Source organism: Glandiceps talaboti, chromosome 18 (assembly GCF_964340395.1).
Source record: "Glandiceps talaboti chromosome 18, keGlaTala1.1, whole genome shotgun sequence".
Classification (NCBI taxonomy): Eukaryota; Metazoa; Hemichordata; class Enteropneusta; family Spengelidae; genus Glandiceps; species Glandiceps talaboti.
The window spans coordinates 22,426,160-22,449,792 of record NC_135566.1 but is presented as its reverse complement, the minus strand read 5'-3'; the positions used below and the strand labels follow the sequence as shown (position 1 = coordinate 22,449,792).

Genomic DNA, 23,633 nt, shown 5'->3' with positions numbered 1-23,633 from the left:
CCAAAAGATAGTGTATATCGCAAAGATAAGAGAATCTTAGACAAGTGAACAAACATTCGAAAAGTGTTTACAAATATGCCTAGCAACAATATCACACCCATAGCAACAGCCAAATTATCGCATGTATTGCAAAGATAATGACAGGCATTAATAGACAAGTGAATAAACATTCAAAAATATGTAAATTAGCCTAGCAACAAGACGATGCCCATAGCAACAGCCAATGATTATGTATAAGGTAAAGATAACAACATGGATTAATAGACAAGAGTTGTGCTACAAAGCCATTGGTGCTATTTTTTCCACCAGTCTCTACCAGATAAAGGTAACAATAGAAACAGAGTTTTAATACAAACTGAAGAACATATGAAAGGAGACAAAAACAAGTACGAAATATGCGCTCCAGATCCAAAAAGCAAGCAGGAGTGGATTATGGGTAAGTGCCTGTAGATAGGTGTTGTATATTATCAATGAGTGTGCTCTCTAATTGAAGAGAACACTTTTGTTATGGCGCAAATGATAATTTGAAAACATTTTCTTGAACATCGCCATATAGTGGAAAACCACCTTATTTGATACAACATTGCAAGAAATCACTTTGTACAATGTATCCTCAATGACACACCAAATTGGCTAGGAAAGCACAATGGATATGGCTTCCGATAAAATTATGTAAATCCAGAAAATGTAATAATGTTTTTACCTCCCATAAGGGAAGGTTGTTATACTTCTTCCTTCTGTGTGTGTGTGTGTGTGTGTGTGTGTGTGTGTGCACGCACGTGCACCCACGTGCATTCATGCATGCGTGTGTGTTTGTGTGTGTGTGTATATACACTACCGACAGAGAGTATTGTCGCACTGTGTCGACATCGTAATATACATGGGTAAACATGTTCACTGATGTATAAACATGGATTGAATGCATTTTGAATAAAGTTTGACACCTTTAATCAAATGTGTATCATTTTTCTTTTGACAAAATTGTATCATTCGATACTATTTGAGCGTCATTTCGAATGCAGGTAACGTTCCATTGTTAAGATATATGAAGTTCCTATCATTTGCATACATTATCGCCTGATATTGCTCATTTAAATACTTGATTGACAGGCTTATTTCAGCGGTTCGGCACACTTTTCAAAAGACTGGTGCCTTAAAATTTACATGTAAAGTATTTATTTACATTGGATGACCTCAATAGGTGTCAATTAAATAATAATATATAATAATCATGATGATGATAATAGACCTCAGCATTTCAGTCATTAATACACAATACAATAGCTCCCTTATTCTAATATACACAAGTACATTTAAACCCACTTTCACTTGAATTTTTTACTTACACTTATGTATAATCGCAACCTATAAAGTATTAGTTGGGTTTACATGTACAGCCTGAGTACTTGGAATGTCAAAGTTACACGACATGAACAGCAACTGTTGGATATCCAATGTACATGCTTCTCTTTTTCTAAAACAAAACTACAAAGCTACAAATGTCCTAATACTAATAGCAAGAAAGAAATGTTTGAACATTGACCACTGCATTGAGTTTTCAAATAATTATGTACATTGCCATTTGGAGCTAATACATCCATGGTACAACGTAACACTGGATTGTACCGTGTGCTTTCGCGGCATGACAGGCTTTGAAACACAGAACATCATTCATTTCGTACTGATACAAAAATTCCACAATTCCACACCGATCACAGTTATTGTTACTCCACTTATAAATGCAATCTCACTTTTACCCGTCACTTACCAGTTTCACGGGAAGAGCTGTGTAATTTTCGGTTGACCCGTCTTCCTTTCAAGATCGCTCGGACTGGCTGGTTCCCGCAACAATAACGCATAGCCATAACAACCTCATTCATGTAGTGTTTTAAATAAAGCTTATAATTACAACCGTAACGCATTTGATTACACAAACATATATTAAGTAGACCATTTTTGTAAAAGTGCTTATCAAAGAGTATTTCTTTGGTATGATTTCTTTCACTAACCCTTAAACCTCGACAACAGATATAAACTTGTAATTTCCACAGTTGGAACGAGTCAGCGTATGGCGTCATAAAATAACAAGGTTGACCTAGTTAACGCGTCCACTTCTAGTGCTAGGCTTGTGGCAGAGGGTCGATTTCGCCGTCGATTTTCTCCGTTGTTTCGAGCCCCCACTACAGGAGACTTTACAGTTATGTTTTTGAAAACATGTAAAAATGGAATTATAACTTTTTTATCGTATTTTTTGTGCGTGAAACATAGGTCCTTCATCCGAACTCGTGATAGCAGAATCACATTTTCTAAAGACTGTTACGGTAAATCTTCATAAAAAATTCGACACATGAAGAAGGTACTATTGTAAATATATTGTGAAAGTTTCGAGCTGGTTTCTCTCTTAGAAATATCGAAAATGCTCTTTTGAGTTTAGCGTGAGTGAGCATTCACTGTGGCGGTTATTTTCAAATTAATTCGTTTGATCTTGCTGGCCATTTCCGCAGGCTAGCGATCCGACTGTAACACTTACATGTATATGCAGTGATCAGTTGGTGTAATAACCATGTGAATGTATTTGTGTACACTCTCTCACTCTCACGCTTACCTTGTAGTTTACAAAATTTCACACTTCATTTACCTACCATACATACAATTATGAGGCAATCAATAGCCAAGCAAATGTGTGTGTCTGAAAAAAAAAATGCTTACTGTGGGAGGGGGACAGTCCCCCCCCCCCCACACACACCCACTAGCTATCATGATGGGGATGCTGTTCAAGATTGAAAGATAAAACCTTGCTGACTATTAAGTCTCTCCAAGTACAGCCCAATGTGAGGCCTTTTTCGCAAAGCCCACATATATTTGTAAAGAAATCTGTCATTGTTATGGATGGACACTGAAGTTATTTCATGTAGTGTACAATACTGTACATCTCTGAAGTCGAGCAGGCGTACTGTATAATTACACATTAAAATATGTTTAGCTGGGAAAGGGGGAGGCTACAAAACGTGGGTTCATTTCGGGGGATGGGTGGGGATGAAATTTTTTGCCACAAAGGGTGGGGCCTGCGAAAATATTTTGACCAAAATAATTCTTCCACCCCCACCCTAAAAATTATAACCCCAGCCTAAGCTGATGCTGTTAGGAGACATGTTTTGTAGGGAAGTTTTTGACAAGGTTTATAGATGATGTTGACTTGGGAACCACAAACACTTCATCACTGTGCATGTGGTTATTCTTAATTATAGCATAGTTGAAATGTTTCTAGGCAATGGTCATTAATTCATTAATATTGAACATCAGGAATTCACTGTCCATCTTGTGTACCATTTATGTAACAACATTTTTTAAAAGTTCCCATGTTTTTTCTGCGAGGTTACCTGTTCGTGTGTATTATGTTTATATTGTTTCATATCTATCAAATTACAGCTGTTGAACAAGTACTTGAAAGCTGTGAGACAGGCATATCACCACAGAAGATGGCTTTTATGAAGAGGAGAGAAGAGAGAATTGAAAGGAGACAAAGAAAGTCAGAAGAAGAAAAGAAAAAATTAGAAGATAATGAGATGTTTATAAAGCAGCAAGAGTTATTAGAAGCCGAAAAGGAGGTAAATATTCAATTTGTATAACAAAGATGTTTATTGGCTGGAGGTTAATGTTCAATTTATGTTCCAGTATAACAAAGATGTTTATTGGCTGTAGGATAATGTTCAATTCATGTTCCATTATAACAAAGGTGTTCATTGGCTGTAGGATAATGTTCAATTTATGTTCCAGTATAACAAAGGTGTTCATTGGCTGTAGGATAATGTTCAATTTATGTTCCAGTATAACAAAGGTGTTCATTGGCTGTAGGATAATGTTCAATTTATATTCCAGTATAACAAAGATGTTCACTGGCTGTAGGATAATGTTCAATTTATGTTCCAGTATAACAAAGATGTTCATTGGCTGGAGGTTTACAGTGATGTAGATAATAGTCGGTTACTGGTCAGAATGCCTGGCTATAGCACCTATGTTACCAGCTAGAAAATTAAGGAAATTACATGTACTCATTCAAACTCATATGATCATTAAAATAAATCCAAAGGTTGGAAAATTAAATATGAGTTCCACACAACTTTCCAATTGTCATTAAAAATAACCAATATGTCGCACTGTCATGATTTTTCACTGTCAGTTGACTACAGCTGTGTTAATAAGAATACTGTAAAGGGGAATTTAAACAAACTTCCACGCAAATATATGTGGGATGAAGATGCTCAACAGAAATACAGCAGTATATTAAATAGTGAAAATAACAAATCCCAATTCCATAAATTTCTGAATTGTAATTTCAATGATACGAATATAAACCATGTAACAGAACAATTTAGAGATATTTTAATTACAATGATATGAATATAAACCATGTAACAGAACAATTTAGAGATATTTTAATTACAATGATACGAATATAAACCATGTAACAGAACAATTTAGAGATATTTTAATTACAATGATATGAATATAAACCATGTAACAGAACAATTTAGAGATATTTTAATTACAATGATATGAATATAAACCATGTAACAGAACAATTTAGAGATATTTTAATTACAATGATACGAATATAAACCATGTAACAACAATTTAGAGATATTTTAATTACAATGATATGAATATAAACCATGTAACAGAACAATTTAGAGATATTTTAATTACAATGATATGAATATAAACCATGTAACAGAACAATTTAGAGATATTTTAATTACAATGATACGAATATAAACCATGTAACAGAACAATTTAGAGATATTTTAATTACAATGATATGAATATAAACCATGTAACAGAACAATTTAGAGATATTTTAATTACAATGATATGAATGTAAACCATGTAACAGAACAATTTAGAGATATTTTAATTACAATGATATGAATATAAACCATGTAACAGAACAATTTAGAAATATTTTAATTTCAATGATACCAATATAAACCATGTAACAGAACAATTTAGAGATATTTTAATTACAATGATATGAATATAAACCATGTAACAACAATTTAGAGATATTTTAATTACAATGATATGAATATAAACCATGTAACAGAACAATTTAGAGATATTTTAATTACAATGATATGAATATAAACCATGTAACAGAACAATTTAGAGATATTTTAATTACAATGATATGAATATAAACCATGTAACAGAACAATTTAGAGATATTTTAATTACAATGATACGAATATAAACCATGTAACAGAACAATTTAGAGATATTTTAATTACAATGATATGAATATAAACCATGTAACAGAACAATTTAGAGATATTTTAATTACAATGATACGAATATAAACAATGTAACAGAACAATTTAGAAATATTTTAATTTCAGCTGCTGATGGTTTAAAAAAGATACCAAATCATAAAGCTAAAGGAAAGAAATAAACATAAACAGCCTTGGTTTGATAAATCTTGTTAAGGCATTAAATGAAATCTGATAGCCGTTTCAAAAGTTTTAAAGGTGATTCAAAATGCTCCATACCACAACCTCGAAAAATGTTCTTTATACGTCTCATAACCAGTAAATGCAAAGCTGACTATTCAATATTGCATGATAAGCAAAATTGGCGATCAGCGGCAACCCGAGCAGCCATGAATTTGCAGTTACACTGCTTATTGCTTTATTCCCTTTTGAGGATTACTAGTATGACGTCATAGAGGGGACCGTTTCGTCTCAGTTTAAGTATAGTAAGCAATGACTTCATAGAGGGGACCGTTTCGTCTCAGTTTAAGTATAGTAAGCAATGACTTCATAGAGGGGACCGTTTCGTCTCAGTTTAAGTTGTTTCTGGAAGTGTTATTCTGCAGATTTTCTTCAAATGTTTTGACACAATTGGCCCTAGCAACCATGACACACCCTTAGCAACAACCAAATGGCAGTATATTTTGGTTAAATAACAACATCATCTCGTAGGCAAGTGAGTAAACATTCAAAAAATGTATGCACATATCCCTAGCAACCATGACCACGCCCATAGCTAAACAGTGGTGTATTTCACAATGATACAACAATGTTCGACCAACTGTATCTCTTAGCCTCTCTCAAGCTGTGCTGAAACTAGCTACTAACACTACTAACAGCCATTTTCTCTGTTGATCAGTGTAATCTTCATTCCCTGATATTTAATTGTAAACAAATTGTTGATAAGACCCGGGCTGGCTAGTCACTGCACAGATGATATGACACATACACTCACTCACTTCACTCAGACGGTAAACAAACAACTCCAACATTTGACGATAAATTCACAACTAGAACACAATACAACATTGCAACTTTGTTTATTTTACCAAATGAGATATCCCACAGCGTCCCTAACCAGAAGACCTTAAAACACCACTGGTGAAATGTACACTAATTAAACATCAGGGAGTGAAAGATTACACTGTGATCAATAGAGAAACTTTCTGATATAGTAGGTAGTTGTAGCACAGCTTGCGACAGGCTAAGAGATATAGTTGGTCGAACATTGTTGTAACAACAGGGATTCTTAGACAAGTGAACAAACATTTAAAAAATGTATGCAAATATGCCTAGCAACAAGACCACGCCAATGGCAACAGCCAAATGATTACATATAGTGCAACAGGGATTCTTAGACAAGTGAACAAATATTCAAAAAATGTATGTAAATATGCCTAGCAACAAGACCACGCCTATACCAAGAGCCAAATGGTCACGTATATTGCAACGATGATAACAGGGATTATTACAAATGAATAAACATTCAAAAAATGTATGCAAATATACCTAGCAACAACACCACACCCATAGAAACAACCAAATGATCACGTATATTCGCAAAGATAACAACAGGGATGCATAGACAAGTAAACGAATATTCAAAACATGTATGCAACTACATCTAGCAACATGACCACGCCCATAGCAACAGCCAAATGATCATGTATATTGTAAAGATAACAACGGGGTTGTCAGGGGTCGAAATATTATGGCCTTTTACTTGCCCCTGGCAAGTGATTTCAAGGCTTGGGCAAGTTGTTTTGAAAAGTACTTGTCCCAAGGGGCAAGGAGAATTTCTTTGATCAGGGATATGTTTTTGCCTGTGTTCATGCTGTACTTATTACACACTGCACATGTCTGATAGGATTTTGGATACATTGTATAACAATGGTGCCAACAAGTCTGTAAAATTATAACATTGTAGCAATATTGAGAAGACGTCTTTCTTGACTGACCACTTTTCAAAACAATCTGGACCAGCTGTCCTTGACATACTTTGTTTACTCTATCAAGGAAACATACCTGGAATGACCAGTGACTCATTGAATATTGTTCATCAATAGTAAATTACAGCATGATTTTTCAGGTTTTGGGTGTTTGAATCAACTGCAAATTTTACAACAGTCATTTTATTTGAAAATACTACTAGGAAAATATAAACAAATCATATACTGGGAGAAAAATAGTTGGTGTGGATGAGGAAGGAAAGAAAATATATTGACATCGTGGAAAAGGAAATACTTAGAAAGATTTTACATCAGTGTTGAAATAAATGTTAATTTTTATATTGATAGCTTATGAAAGTGTTGAAAACATTATTTTAACAACTACTTTTTACAAGTGAACAAAAAATTGTATGCTATGCTATAGTAAGAATATTAAGTAGGCCATGAAAATTAATATTATTTAGGACACCTGTTTATTGTGGAAAGAACTTTTCAGTACCCACAGAAACTTTCAAAGTGACATTTTTTGATAATAAACAAAAGAAAGCCCAATCAATCACAACAGTGCATTTGTAAACCACACAAAAATACCCCACTATTTGGAATGGGCAAGCACTTTTTGATTTGGGCAAGTACTTTTTGTTTTCTACTTGCCCAGTGGACAAGCGGAATTTTTTCATTATTTCGACCTCTGATTGTATAGGTAACTGGATAGTTATTCAGCAAATGAACACATATACCTAGCATGGATCAGCATGTGGGTAAACATTTTTTTAAACTGGACAGTTGTGCTACAATGCCATTGGCACTATTTTTAACATTTAGGTATATAGTTAGGTAGTGACCTACTGTATGTCGTGCCTTGATATCTTTGATAAAGAATTTGTAACATTGGATTGCATTTATTGATTCGAACTGTATCACTTGTTCCTTATGCACGACCTTATTTGTACATTTTATATGGGTAGATTGCATAGTTTTAGCTAGTAACACAGAAGTGTTTGTATATGGGTAGATTGTATGGTTGTAGCTGGTAACACAGAAGTGTTTGTATATGGGTAGATTGTATGGTTGTAGCTGGTAACACAGAAGTGTTTGTATATGGGTAGATTGCATGGTTTTAGCTAGTAACACAGAAGTGTTTGTATATGGGTAGATTGCATAGTTTTAGCTAGTAACACAGAAGTGTTTGTATATGGGTAGATTGCATGGTTTTAGCTAGTAACACAGAAGTGTTTGTATATGGGTAGATTGCATAGTTTTAGCTAGTAACACAGAAGTGTTTGTATATGGGTAGATTGTATGGTTTTAGCTGGTAACACAGAAGTGTTTGTAATTTAATAGTGATGAATTCAAATGATCCACATTTTCAAAGTATCATGCTTGAATGTTTTATAGGCCAGGAGACTTGCAGAAGAGAAAGTAGCAGAAGAAGCAACTTTAAGACAGGCTGAAGCAGAGAGGATGGCTGAGCTACAAATGCTTTTTGAACAAGTACAAAGACTTTTAGAAGAAGAAAGACAGGCCAAAAGAGATGAAGAAACTGTCCGTGCTTTACAAGCAAGGTAAGATCAAACTTGTGGTTTTATTAACCCCATGTAAATCCCAGAGGAGACTATTGGTATGAGTTAGGGATTATATCACTATAGTGCTTTGAAAGTTTATTTAATTTTGTCTTGTCAAATATCATTATTAGCTGCTAATCTGCTAGAGGTTTGATTGTGTGCCTTATTAGTCTTAAAGAGTAAGTAAATAACTTTCCAAAAATGTCAATTTTTAGCACAACTGAACCGATGATCTTTCTGACAAACACCCACTATTAACTGGAATGATCATCTTTGTGACACACACCTATCTTTTAAACAAAAGTAACGAACATTCCATATATTTGTAGCATGTCAGTTTTCTTTGCAAATGGCACAGTTATATATTATTTACCAACTGAATGATCAGCTTGAAAATGAATGTGATGATGAATGCGTTGTGTGCTGCCATAGTAAATTGTTGTTCTAATCGGTTTTAAAATCAGGGTTCGCACGGTCCTGGAAAACCCTGGTATTTCAAACCCTCCCTGGAAAACCCTGGAAAAATGTTCTCTACCCCTGGAAAACCCTGGAAAATGATCGTGATCGATTAATACTGACGAACGACATGTCTGTGCTTGAGCCACCCATTCATATGATTCACTACACTGAGTCTCATAAATGTGAAATCACGAAAATATTTTCAAAGTCTTTCACCACCACGGTGAATCATGCTGATTTTTTACATGTTCTAAAAGAATAAACTACTTTTTTATGTTTGTCAGTACAGTAACATTCCTAAATGGTCAAGCTGAGTTGAGAAATCGCGTTGTTCCATAACACGTGGTGTCCGTATATAAACATTGAAATGCAAGGGCTGAACATATTCATTTATTCATAACGTGAAATTTTGTTACGTAAATGATGTTTTTTATTTTAAAAAAATTTAAGAAAAAAAATTATTTTTGGTGACCTTTAAATCTAGTCACATCAAACCGTATAATAATGAGGACAAACTTTATTTTTTTATTTGTTTTTTTCTGGATATGTCTGACTTAGACTGACGAATGCTGCAACTCAAGTCTTACACGATCAATGCACCAGCTTGATGAAACGGCTACTTAGGGGATAGGACAGAGGTTTCTCCATTTAATCTTAGCGTGCAAACATGGTTTTGAAACCAACGTCTTACTTAGTGTCGATTGTCTTTTAAATGTTTTGTGACATATTATGGGAACCGTTGTTAATTTCACATCAGACAATTAGATGTCATTCAAAAATATACTTCAGTGCTCAACACCCCTGGAAAATGGCCAAAATCAATACGAATGCCCCTGGAAAACTGACGAAAAATCCCTGGAAAGCCCTGGGGAAAATCCCATCCAACAATTGCATGGATGTCCAGGGCAGTACCTATCATGAACTGTACATGTAGTTCCATGAAATAATATTTTCTGTTTTAAAGGGCCACTGCAATTCTGTTACTCACTTTTCATCAAATCAATAAAAAATAGCCACTTAAGGTGTTTGTGTGGGCTAGGACGTCAGGTGAATTTATCAATAAAACTATGTAAATCCACTCATACATTTTTATTTAGACGCACTGGAGTCGGAGCTAGCAAAGGGCATACCGTCAATAAGCAGAACATGTCACAGCCACAAACTTTGGCCAACTAAGAGTAATTGACATTTTGCTGGGGAGTCTGATGCGCCCTCTACGACAACTTCCTGAGTAACACACACACGGGGAGTCTGCCGTAAGATGTTTTAGTATTTTAAATGCCTGACTTTAAAACGTTGAGTGTCGGCATTTTTGTCAATTGTTATAAATTTAAAGAAGAAAAAAATCGTTTGATGGATGACAATTTTTTGTCATCATGAGCATGTGCTTCTGACAGAATCAGGTGACCACAGAAGTATCAACCACACTCCGAGTTTAGCATATTTCAGAAGTACGACGTTGATGTATTACGTACACACGATAGAAGTACAGCGTCGATGTACGTAACACACGATCTCAAGTCAAATGATTGTCCTACAATTTTCCTTCCACGTTTTGTTTTTCAAAATTCGGTGAAGGCTGTTTTTATGATTGATTAAACTTGTTCTATTTCCAAAACCCATGGTGTCATCTCTGAAAGTATGTCTCTACGATGTTAGTCGATGTCATGACTAGACTATTGTCTGATACTAGTGCCAACAAATATTGAACATTTTATGAACGGCTTAGATACATTTTAAGAGTCGCTGTCCTGAATAAAACAACCATTTTCAGATTGCATGCCGACATGGGTGACACATCAAGTAATCAAAGACACAACAACAAACAAATCCAAAGCAACTGTGTTTATTTATAGCAATCTGTGGATGGAAATCATGATTTTCCCAGGGAATGATCCGTAACACACGTCAATTAAACTGAGGACCTAATTGAAACATTTTAATTTAGCTCACATTGTACATTTGAGTCGTCATGGACTATCGAACAGTCAATTTCAGGAACGACGATTTGCATCATAGACCTCATGTTTCCATGTACCGCGCTGTTCACACGTGTGAGCTTACACTACTGTAGGCAAACTGGCTCTGTCTTCTTGGGCAAATGGAATGCGTATGGCTGTCTGCAGACACAAATTTTTCTATGTAATTTTTATTGAAAATGCGTAAAATACACAAGATCTGCTGTAGTCCGGTGCATAGTTTCAGAGGGAGTAATTCGGAACTCTAGTCTGACAATTGTCCTCCAAGGTCATGTTCATAATCTACACCCCGCACGTACAAGTTACGTCTGCAAGCAGAACTAGATATGATCACACGGAAACACTGTCCCTCCATTCTCAGCCAAGGCCTCGTAACAAAGTTTGGAACGTCTTTTACCTATTTTCGTTTTTGGCATCGTGGTAGTGTATGCCAAATATGGTAGTGAGTCTTTGAGTTTGAGGGTTGTCCAACGGCAGCTAATAGTTTTCATAACACGCTGTAGAAAGTAACTGAGTGACCATATTGAAATCAAAGATACACATGCGCAATATCCATGAGTTTGTTGTTACCGAACTGCTACATATTAGCAATGTAAGCATCCATATACCAGAGCGTTAACCTGTTTTCAAGCTATATTACAATTTTCATTCATTCAAGAGGGTTCAAAGAGACAGAATCACTAATGCGTTCGCAAGTATTGTCTTTACAAGTACCGCGAACTGGTTGAGAAGTTGTCAAAAAATGGGATTTTTTTTTGCTTTTTTGACCATTTTGAACGTTTCTTCATTTTACTCGTTCTAGCTTATTATACATGCTAGGGAATTCGGGTTTGTTTTATTTGATAATTGAGATGAAGGACAAGAAACTGGGTAGAGGGTTTTTATGTTAGTGAAACAGATACTCGGCACTGCTTTGTTGAAAATGGGGTACACATACAACAAAAATTGCCTTTTTGAAAATTAATTTGTGAAGCATTTTGGATCAAAATTTCAAAATTTTGTCTAGACAGATTTTGACATATATATTTATGATAACAACTGTAAAAAGAAATTTTTAAAAAAATCAAAATTGCCTATTACAGAGTGGAAAATATGAAAAATATGATAATATACACAGGTGTCAAATTTCATCACAATTTAAACAAACTCTACTCTAATGTTTTTAATGTTATGATGAATATTAAAGGGACAAACTCAGAAAATTTGGAGTCAACATCTTTATTTTTAACAAAGTTACAACAATATTTCTACAATAAAGAATTGGATGAAAAATGGCCTATACAACAACCTTAACACATTTCTATAGCGTTGAGGAGAAAAAAGTGACCACGAATAGTGAAAATCTCGTTAGAAATTATGCTGCTTCCACATTCATGACACCCTCTGCTTGCATATGAAAGCCATCCTGTTATGTCGTCATAGTAGGAACACAATGACATAACCTTGAACTTCACATGCATTGCTATCGAAAATATCGAGAGAAAAAAAACATGATTAAAACATGATCAGAAACTTATGCTTGATCGATGGCATAATTGTACGTGCTTGGACCAGTTCCAATGAAAATGAGACACAAATAGAAGTGTTTGGTCACTCACGCTGTGCACCAGCTAAAAATTTGAAATACTGGTGAGGTTGCCATGGCAGCAATAGTATGATCGAGACGTTGTATTAGTATAGTTACATTGTATCGTACCTCTAAAATTACGGTGGCGTGGAAGCACGGCGCCACAAAACATTGCCCAGCTGGACTGTTACAAATGTGACAGCTCTGGCCATGATGAAACTTTATGAATATTCGTCATTCCTATGATCCAATGATCAATCCCACGTCAACATGTACGCTAATGTTTCCTTCTAAGAATGTAGTTGTCTGTTTTTGAACACTGCTGATAACGCATTTAATTTAAAGAGCTTGAAATATGGTCGTACACTTGTGATGATTTTCGAAGAATGTAAGGACGTGGAGCCACGGTGTTGACTTTAGCTTGTTATGGGTTTCAAACCCTTTGGAACTGACTCTGTCAGCATCGCACTTGCAGCACACAATAGTGCCAAGTCACTCGAACAGCCAGTACCATGTCAGAACATAGACTTTGGCTATAAATAAATTGTACATGTGTTGCAGAAAGACACATTTCACAGTTTTACACTTATTTTTTCTTCCTGCTGTTAGTTTTTACATGGAACATTTTTTCTCAAATCATTGAGTATAATTTTAATAGGTCATGTTTATGTCCGACGCTTCTCTCCCCAACTGCAAGCTTATAAGTCTGACTTCCAGTCGACGATTCATCGATCTGTATTTATTTGAAAGATATGCTTTTATTGAAATGTTTTGTCATTGTTTTCGTCTTTTCATCGAGAGGAAGATCAGCAGACAAATTGATGAACCCGCGTCTCTATACAGTTTAACAAATCATGTATTACCATTAGTCGGACCAGTAGATGTTTACACTCACGGCATAATGCGTTAATTTGGGCAAATAGGGATAGGAAAGACACACCTATCAGATAGATCATATACCATGGGACAAAATAAGGCCAAACTTAGAAATACAAAGGAAGAGAAGGATATAGGAGTAATCGTGGATGATAAGCTATCCTTTTCAAGTCACATGTCTACAAAAATAAATAAGGCAAATTCCATAATGGGTCTGATAAGGAGAACTTATGCTCATCTTGACAAAGAAAGTTTTTTATTATTGTACAAAGGTCTGGTCAGACCACATTTGGAATATGCAAATCAAGTTTGGGCACCTTACCTCAAAAAGGATATTATTGCCATCGAGAACGTACAGCGCAGAGCTACCAAGTTAATTCCAGGATTTAGAGAATTGTCATACCAGGAAAGACTAAGGCATCTGAACTTACCAACTTTGGCTTACCATCGTCTACGGGGAGATATGATTGAACTCTATAAAATTATGTCGGGGAAATATGACACTAGAGTGACTGATTTTCTCAAGACCAGACATTGTGACACTAGAGGGCATCAATATAAACTGTAAGTCCATACTAGGCTGGATATTAGGAAATTTTCTTTTGTACATAGAAGTATAAACCAATGGAATAGTCTTCCCAATCATGTGGTTGATGCACTTGCGCACTAAAAAAAGTAACAACACTACGTCCTCTTTGTCCTACATTATTGGCCCCTAGAAAGCATTTTAAGTTCAATTATTTCAACCTCTTCTTTATATAGTGGGTAATGTCAATCAAGGTATGAGTTTATTAATTTCAGTTCACCTTTTGCCAATGCAAAGCAGTCATGCAAGAAATGTTTCACAATGCACACTGCTTATCTTTCCTCCAGGGGAAGAAAGCATTTTTGTTTACAAGTACAATGAACTATATCCATGTGAATTCAAGTCTCAAAGGACATCTTGGAATGTAAGTATTATAGTTGAACTCCAGTATTTTGTCACCAATGGCAATGAGCATATTTAGTAGCTCTATTATGGCTCTATTCTATCATAGAAATTCATTCCGTACGGAAGTGATACTTCCATGTCCAACTACATTTTTGTCTATGACTGGCAGTTTCATTCATGATTGTCTCTTGATCAAAGGTTTGCAAAACCATGTAAGTGTGTTACATTGACTTGTTATTCTTGGAGAGAGAAAAAAGCTGAGTTTTGTGATTTTCCACACCTCGAGGTTATATACTAGTGATTTGTTACTGCATGGCTATAAAACTCAACACCACAATCTAAAGAGAAACACCTAGGCCTGCAATGTGTAGCATGTAATAAAATATCTCAAAAAAGCATGTTCGTCATATTATATTAGCTATTAATATACTTTTGCATTTGTGTTTCAGTCATTTCTGGAAGACAAACTCTTTCCCTTAGTGATGATGTACCAGCAGTTTGCTTGAATTGTCTCCAAGTTAGTGATCTCTGAGTTAGTGGTAATAATTGAGATGTACCATGTGGGTGTGCACATTTTTACTATCCAACATGGTGATTTTTGGCAACGAGAATTAGTCTTTTAGAGGCAATAGTACAAAGTACAGGATAAAATTCAGTCTACTAGGTAGTCATCATAAACATTTGATTTTGATATGAGTAGAATAAATTACCTATTACATGTAGTACATATCTCAGTCCTTAGTTTCTTTGATACAAGCTTAGGGTAAAAAATTACTTTCTTGCAAGCAAATGAGATTTTCCCTCGATTTGTAAAAGTGTTTTGTTTGTTTTTTAAATTAAACTTATGGAATAAAACTGGTGTAATTTTTCAACACAACTTGTAAGCACAAGTGAGCAAACGGCATGGTAGACTTGTAAGTGTGACTGCCTTCATTCATACCTCATACATGTCTGCCTATCATGTGCTAACTTTAGGGTGGTTACACATCCAGGTTTGGCAATTAATTTCAACATTTCATTACGCGATACTCGGCAGTACTTTCAGTGCTTTGATTTGTATTTTTAATACAACTGAACTGATAAGGGATAAGGTTCAGTAGTGCTATAAGCATCAAGTGGTGTCTGTCCATCTATCTGTCTGTCTCTCTCTCTCTCTCTTTGTGTGTGTGTGTGTGTGTGTGTGTGTGTGTGTGTGTGTGTGTGTGTTTGTTTGTATGTGTGTGGATGACTTAAATTCAAAAACTGCCAGACTGATTGCCTTGGTATTTGAAAATGATCGCATCACAGGTATATGATTTAGGTAAAAAAAAGTCTGTCTTCGGGATGTGTATTTAAACACAATTGAACTGATAAGGTTCAGTGCTTAGATAGGTATGGCAAAGTGTTTGTCTCTCTCTCTCTCTCTCTCTCTCTCTGTGTGTGTGTGTGTGTGTGTGTGTGTGTGTAAACTCAAAAAACGCTGGACCAATTGCCATTACCTTGGGTGTTTAGTTGAAAAATTGTTCAAATCAAATGATACCCTTGAGTGTCTAGTCGAAAAATTGTTCAAATCAAAATGACATTACCAGTGGTGTGTGATTTGGGTCAAAAATATCATTTTTGGTTGTTAAAAAAAAACTTCAACTCAAAAACTACTGGGCAGATCATTCTGAAATTTCATGGGAACATTCTTAGGGGTGTGTAGATAAAGATTTGTTCATGCAAATATACCTAACAACAAGACCAAGCCCGTAGCAATAGCCATGTGATGATGTATATCATAAAGATAACATCAGGAATTCATAGACAAGTGAACGAACATTCAAAAAATGTATGCAAATATGTCTAGTGGCATGACCATGCCCATAGTAACAGCCAATGATCATGTATATTGCAAAGATAGCAACAGGCTGGATAGGCAACTGGATAATCATTCAGCAAATGAACACCTATACCTAGCATTGATCAGCATGTGGATAAACATTTTTTTAAAGTGTACAGTTGTGCTACAATACCATTGGTGCTATTTTTACTGAATAGCATTTATTTGCTGCCACCAATTTCTTTTAAATCATGTCTTCATTCACTCACATAGAACTAAAGTATTTGAGGGGAGGGGGACTGTGTGTTCCCTGAAGACTTGTTAAACACTGTTTTATAATAAGTCATTCTACAGTTCACATATCGGGACAGTAATATACATTTCATTTTAGGGGCATTTGTATATATTTAAATAATTTAAACTTCTGTTTAGAATGGCCAGTCGATAACCTAAATGTAGCACACAACTTATCATCATCTGATGTCTCCATGTTACTACAAGATGTGTTGGACACCATTTGCACCTCTATATTTTGTTTGTGTGTTATGTTTTAACCATACTGTACACTTTGACATGGTTGTAGATTACTGGAGGAGGAGATGCAAAAACGAGAAGAGCTAGAAAAACTGAAATTAGAACAAGAACAACTTCTCAGTGATGAGAAAAAGAAACGAGAGGAGGTAGAGGAAGAAAGGTTACAACATATCAAAAGACTAGAGGAAGAACAACAGAAATTAGAACTTTTAGAGCAAGAACGGTTAGCAGCTGATCTTAAACTTCAGGTTAGTGTACATGTATGTCATATTTTGTTCTCCATTATCTTTTTATTACCCACCAGGTGTACTTTTACAAAGGGTTCTGTCTGCTTGTCCATACATTTTTCTCTGCTATGCCCAGGCCAATTCAGTACTAAGTCATTTCTCAGGCATGCAATATTCAATTTATTTCAAACCTGGCACAAAGGTGACATGACACATTGCAGTATATGCAAATTTGACCAATTGGTGGCCATAGTTGTAGTTAAAAATCATTATTTATGGCATGACTCTGTTGATGAAAAATTGTTCCAATGAAAGTGATCACATCAGTGATATGCAAATTAAGGCTAAAAATGTGTCTTTTTGGTCAAAAATCTTTAATTCCAAAACTACTAAGATAATTGGGCTGAAATTTAATGGGGATGCATTTGGGGGTGCATAGATAAAGAAATATTAAGCATATAATGATCTCATCAGTGATATGCAAATTAGGTGTAACAATGTGACTTTTGGTCAAAATCTTATATCTGAAAAAGTACTCGGTCAATGAGACTGAAATATAGTGAGATGTTTCTACATGTAGAAGTGTTATTCTACAGATTTTCTTCAAAACATTCAAACCATGACCATGCCCTTAGCAACGACCAAATGGCAGTATATTTTAGATAAGTAACAACATCATCTAGTAGGCAAGTGAGTAAACATTCAAAAAATGTATGCAAATATCCCTAGCAACTATGACCACACCCATAGCAACAGCCAAACCATAGTGTATTTCACAAAGATAACAACAGGAATTCTTAGACAAGTGAACAAAAATTCAAAATGTGTATGCTAATATGCCTAGCAACAAGACCATGCCCATGGCAACAGTCAAATGATCACATATATTGCAAAGATAACAGGGATTAATAGACAAATGAATGAACATACAAAAATGGATGCAAATATACCTAGCAACAAGACCACGGCCATAGCAACAGCCAAATGATCCTGTATATTGCAAAGACAACAACAGGTTTGGATAGGTAACTGGATATATTATTCAGCAAATGAACACCTATACCTAGGATGGATCAGCATGTGGGTAAACATTTGTTAACGACTGTACAGTTGTGCTACAACACCAGTGGCACTATTTTTGAAGATGATATCCGCTCATGTAGTGACCAGTGGTACTAAAGAGACGTTTGTAGCATGGATGTCATATTATACTAAATGAGATGTCTGCCTTTAAGATTTCACCACCCTACTAGTCATCTGGCAAAAGAATTTGATGGTCCTGTACCTCAGATCACAGGATTTGCTGACAGTAGGCCTCTCCAAAATTTACCAATGTGGCACTCTACTTCCTCAAGTTCCTGTCTGTGTGTACCTTGGGGGTATACATGGTATAGGTTACTTGGTTAATCATAGAGCACTGCTGCTTTCCTGAATGTCTGAACAATACAAAAAACATCCCTGATTTACACTTCTACAGAATACCAAGGGACAAAGCTCTTAAGAAACGGCACTATGAGGTGATGATACCTCCAATTTGAGTGGGAGTGCTGTTTTCTCAATGTCCTATTTGCAGTCTGATTTACACACACACAAATGTCACATATTCCTGAGTGTCTTTATTTACATACAAAGAGTAGTTGTTAATAGTCAATTGTCATTTAAATAACATACTTTCAATTAATTTTCCATTCAACAGGAAGCTACAGATAAACTCAGATCTGCTGAAGAAGCCCAAAAGCAGACAGCTGTTACAGCCGAGGCCATTGAAAAGAAGCTTTTGGAAATGGAAGCAGTGAAGGCACAAAAAGCTAAAAGAGAAGAGAGACCCATCGGATTGGCAAGGCCTATCCAACCAAGTGCTAAGCCTATTTTATCTCACAGAGGTGTTGGTGTATTTACACCTCAACAATTTGATATCATGAAGCAAATAAGGTTGCTTCGACAACAGGCTACTGACAGCAGCCCACCCAGTAGCAATGTCATAACTGAGAACACAGGAAAGAAGGATGAAAAAGTACTCGAGTCACCAAAACCAGAGACAGAAACTGAGCAGGATGACATTAAAATTAATGAAACTCAGGAGGTAATCAAAGATGATGAGAGTGTCGTAAATGGTCAAGACAAAGATGTTGTGAAGGAGGAAGATAAACATGGAAAAGATGAAGAGAAGAACCAAGAGAATAAGTTACCAGAAACACAAAATGTAGAGCATGTTGATAACAGTCCAGATTGTGAAAATTTAACAAGTCAAGTAGGTGAAGTCAAAACCAAAAGACTTCCAGAAAACCCTGATGATGATGATATCATTGAGATGTAGTATTTTGTATTGTGTACATGATGATGATGTCATGTGGACATACTTTACACACTTTACATAAGGATGTCATTTAGTAATTCGCAAACATTTTTGCATAATTAACATAACTCTGCTGCCATGTAATCATATTAATTTGCATATATCTTGCCAGCATGCCAAAACAAAACCCTGGATATGTGATTGCCATAATTTCATGAACAAAGCAACTGAAGCAAGTGAAAATGCAGAAGAAAATACACTGTTAGTCAACACACCAAGTAGTCACATGGCCTATGGCTCCTGTTATTATGTTTACCCTAAACAGCAAAAATGTAGTGAAAGTGTTACCGTGTTGAGCCCACTTGAACACCTTCAATCAGGCAAGGGCCCAGTGCTTTTGTTTTAACTCGGTTTGTTTTTAGCAAAACAGAACTGAGTTTCAGTACTGCTATCAGCTTGGTAAAAAGTCTGTGTGTGTGTCTCTCTCTCTGTGTCTCTCTCTCTCTCTCTCAGTGTGTGTCTGTGTTTGTAAACAACTTAAAATTAAAAACCATCAAACCTTAGTCTTTGGTAGGGACATTACTTTAGATGTCTAGTTGGGAAGTTGTTCAAAGCAAATGATTGCATCACAGGTGTGTGATTTTAAGTTAAAAAATGCAATTTTTAGTATAAAAAAACTTGAACTCAAACATTACTGGACAGAATGGTCTGAAATTTAGTGCTAATGTTATTCTGCAGATATTTGACACTGTCACCCTAGAAACCATGACCCACGCTCTTAGCAACAGCTAAAAGATGATGTTTATTGCAAAGATAACCACAGGGATGGATAGGTATGTGGATACACATCCACTAAGTGTAATTATAAACATATGACAAGAAACAAGACCACGCCCATAACAGCAGTCAAATGGTGACAGATTGCAAAGATATAAACAGGAATGGGTAGGCAAGTGACAAACATTCAAAAGAGATGCAAATAGGCCTAGCAACAAGACCACACCCATTGCAACAGTCAAATGATGGTGTGTATTGCAAAAATAAAAAATAAAAAGACTGTGATGGATAGGCAAGTATTTAAGAAATGATCCTATGTTTGCCTAGCAACAAGACCATACTCATACCAAAAGCATAATAGTTGTGTATATCAATTGAAAAGATAGCAGGGTTGGTTAAGTAAATAAATGGGTAATTAATATATTTTTGAAATGTGAATACATGTCTACCTAGTAACAAGACTATGCCCATATCAACAACCAGGTGATCGTGTGTATACAGCAAACTTGAAAACAGGGGTAGATAGGCAAGGAGATAAATATGTTTAAACCATATTTAAACTGAATGCCTTCCATATGGGCAAAGTCTTTAGGTTTTCGTTCCTCCACATAATAATTGTTTGAATGCAACATAACATACAATTAGTTATGTTTGAAGTATGTACCAATTCTAATTGAATTTAAGGAGAGTGCATTTCTGAGATGTAGCCTAATTACTGAAAATTACTTATTATGCAAATGACTCATTAAAACTGAAAGCTAAATCACAAAGCTTTTTAGAAGCTGTGCACTTCTTTGGTTGATGTATGTCGCAAATTATATTGAATTTGAAAAGTGCTTTAACCTAATTACTGAAAATCATTAATTATGCAAATGGATCATTAAAACTTAAAGCTACATTATAAAACTTCATATGGCACATGGACTTTGTTATCACCATTGTCTGTACTAAATTATGTGAGTTTGCAGCGTGCACTCTTCATATATAGCCTAATTACTGAAAATCATTAAGATTACGCTAATAACCCATTAAAACTAAAAGCTACATCAACCAGCCTTTCAGGACATGTACCCTTTGTTTTGTTTGAAGTATGAACCAAATTATATTTAATTTGAAGCGTGCATTCCTAAGATATTGCCTAATTACTGAAAATCATTAATTATGCAAATGAGTTATTAAAAATACAAGTTATGTTATCAAACTTAATATGACATACACTTTGTTATGAATTTGAAGCATGCATTAAGATATAGCCTAATTATTGAAAACCATTTATTATGCAAATAGCTCATTAATATTCATAGAATGTTAGCCAAAATGTAATCAGTTCTAGCCATTACCTTTAAGAATATGTGCACCAAATTTCTTTTCAATTGAGCCAGTCATTTTTGAGTAAACAATGACACACACACACACACAGACTTTTCATTCTTAAATTATAACCTTCTTTATGGATGGTAAAGACATTCACCCAACATTCAAGAAACTGCATTTTGCAATACAAAAATGATGGTGCATATTCATGTTGATAAACATTTTTTTAGAAATTATCACAAAATTTGCAGTTGTGCTACAACGCCATTGGTGCTGTTTTACACACAAATAATCAATATGCTGACTTATTTGAAACATGTACCTTCTGTTCTTTTTTGTTCCCACTATTTTGACCATGACTACCAGGTTGTGGCTCACTGAACAATAATTTAGAGTGGATACATTATTGGCAAAACAATTTATTCAGTGTCTGTTAGAAATGTTACTACATTATTTGTAAATTTTACTACACTTTTGGTTACTAAAGTTACTATAATATCAGTTGATTGAAACATTATTGGTTAATTTTGATATGTTATCAGTAAATGTTTAGTCCCCAACAGGTCAAGTTCAAAGGGTACTATTGGGTCATGTTCATGCATCTAATCTGTCTGTCCATTATCACCTGTATCTCAGACATGCATGGTCTATTTTCAACTAAACCTGTCACAAATGTCAGATGCTATAGTCAGCATATACACATCACTTTGTTTTGTGACCTTCATGATAATGGCTGAATGGCGGCCAAATTCGTCATACAAAAAAGAGATTGTGCCAACTAACCGTTGAAGCTTAATAGATAGAGACTTCATTTAAGTGTCTACGCCCATATCATCTATGGTGAGCATTCTGATGAGACTTTGAGTTTGACTCCTATGTTCAAGGTCAAATAACCCAAAGTGTCAGAGTGTATATGTAGACATCTTAGATGCATGGGCCAATTTAAGGCAAACCTTTCACAAATGTCAGATAAAGTAGTCCACATGAATATTACTTTGTTTCACAACATTCAAGTAAATGGTGGAATGGCAGCCATATTTATCGTAAAATTGACATTTTGGCCACTAATTTCAAATAGATGGTGGCCTCCTCTGAGTGTCTACACCCATATTATCTATGATGAGCTTCCCAATGGGATTTTGACCTTTGACCTTGACCTCTATGTTCAAGGTCAAATAACCAGAAAGTATTTAAAGTGTATATAACGTGGTCTGAGATATATTAATCAGACATGCATTGGCCAATTTCAAGCAAATCTGGCACAAATATCAAGTGCAGTAGTTACTGTTCACGTATGCACATCACTTTGTTGAGACCTTCATACAATGGCCAAATGGTTACCATACATGTACTTGTTGCAAAAATTCAGACTTTGCGCACTGACTCTGCCTCATTTGAGTAAGACTTACACCCATATCATCCATATTGAGTAACTAATGAGACTTTGACCTTGACCTCTGTGTTTGAGGTCAGACAGCATCTACACCTTTTCATTTACCCCCTTGTCACCATTTTACTTTCCACAAGATATTCCAAAATGACTTTAACACTACGTAATTAGGTCAGTTACCAATGTGTGGTAGAACACCTTTTAATGCAGGGCTGTGCACTATAGTGTCATCCACGTTGGAACATTGTGACATAGGCAGATTTCAACCAAACCTGGCACAAATGTTGGATACTGTAGTTCAATACATACATTACTTATATTGTGACCTTCACAATAGTTTAAATAATTCCTGCTAAATTTATTTGTCATAAAATTCAGATTAGTAAGGCAGGAGTCAGAATTTACGGCAGGGTTGAGGGGAGGGGCTTGGGGAGAAATTTGGTCAAAAAAAAAATTGCAGCCCCCCCCCCCCCCCCCCCCCCCCAAGAAAAACATGTACATGCATTATGTTTGGTGCTCATATCACTTTTAGCACAACTGCACTGATAAGGTTCAGTAGTACTTTAGGCATCGAAAAGTTAATCTGTCTGTCTGTCTGTCTGTCTGTCTGTGTGTATGTCTCTCTCTCTCTCTCTGTGTGTGTGTGTGTGTGTAAACAATTT

The 23,633-nt window shown here is 35.4% G+C and overlaps 1 protein-coding gene across 1 annotated transcript in view; it reads left to right on the top strand.

The window, feature by feature from the left end:
• LOC144448997 (uncharacterized) overlaps positions 1 to 23,422 on the top strand; it is a 53,494-nt gene extending 30,072 nt beyond the window's left edge. The window contains exons 4-8 of the mRNA XM_078139391.1: positions 310 to 436; positions 3,430 to 3,608; positions 8,654 to 8,820; positions 17,017 to 17,215; positions 18,891 to 23,422. Coding sequence (XP_077995517.1) covers positions 310 to 436; positions 3,430 to 3,608; positions 8,654 to 8,820; positions 17,017 to 17,215; positions 18,891 to 19,511 — 1,293 coding nt within the window. The 3' untranslated portion in view covers positions 19,512 to 23,422. The remainder of the gene's footprint in view (positions 1 to 309; positions 437 to 3,429; positions 3,609 to 8,653; positions 8,821 to 17,016; positions 17,216 to 18,890) is intronic.
• Positions 23,423 to 23,633: the final 211 nt, after the last annotated feature.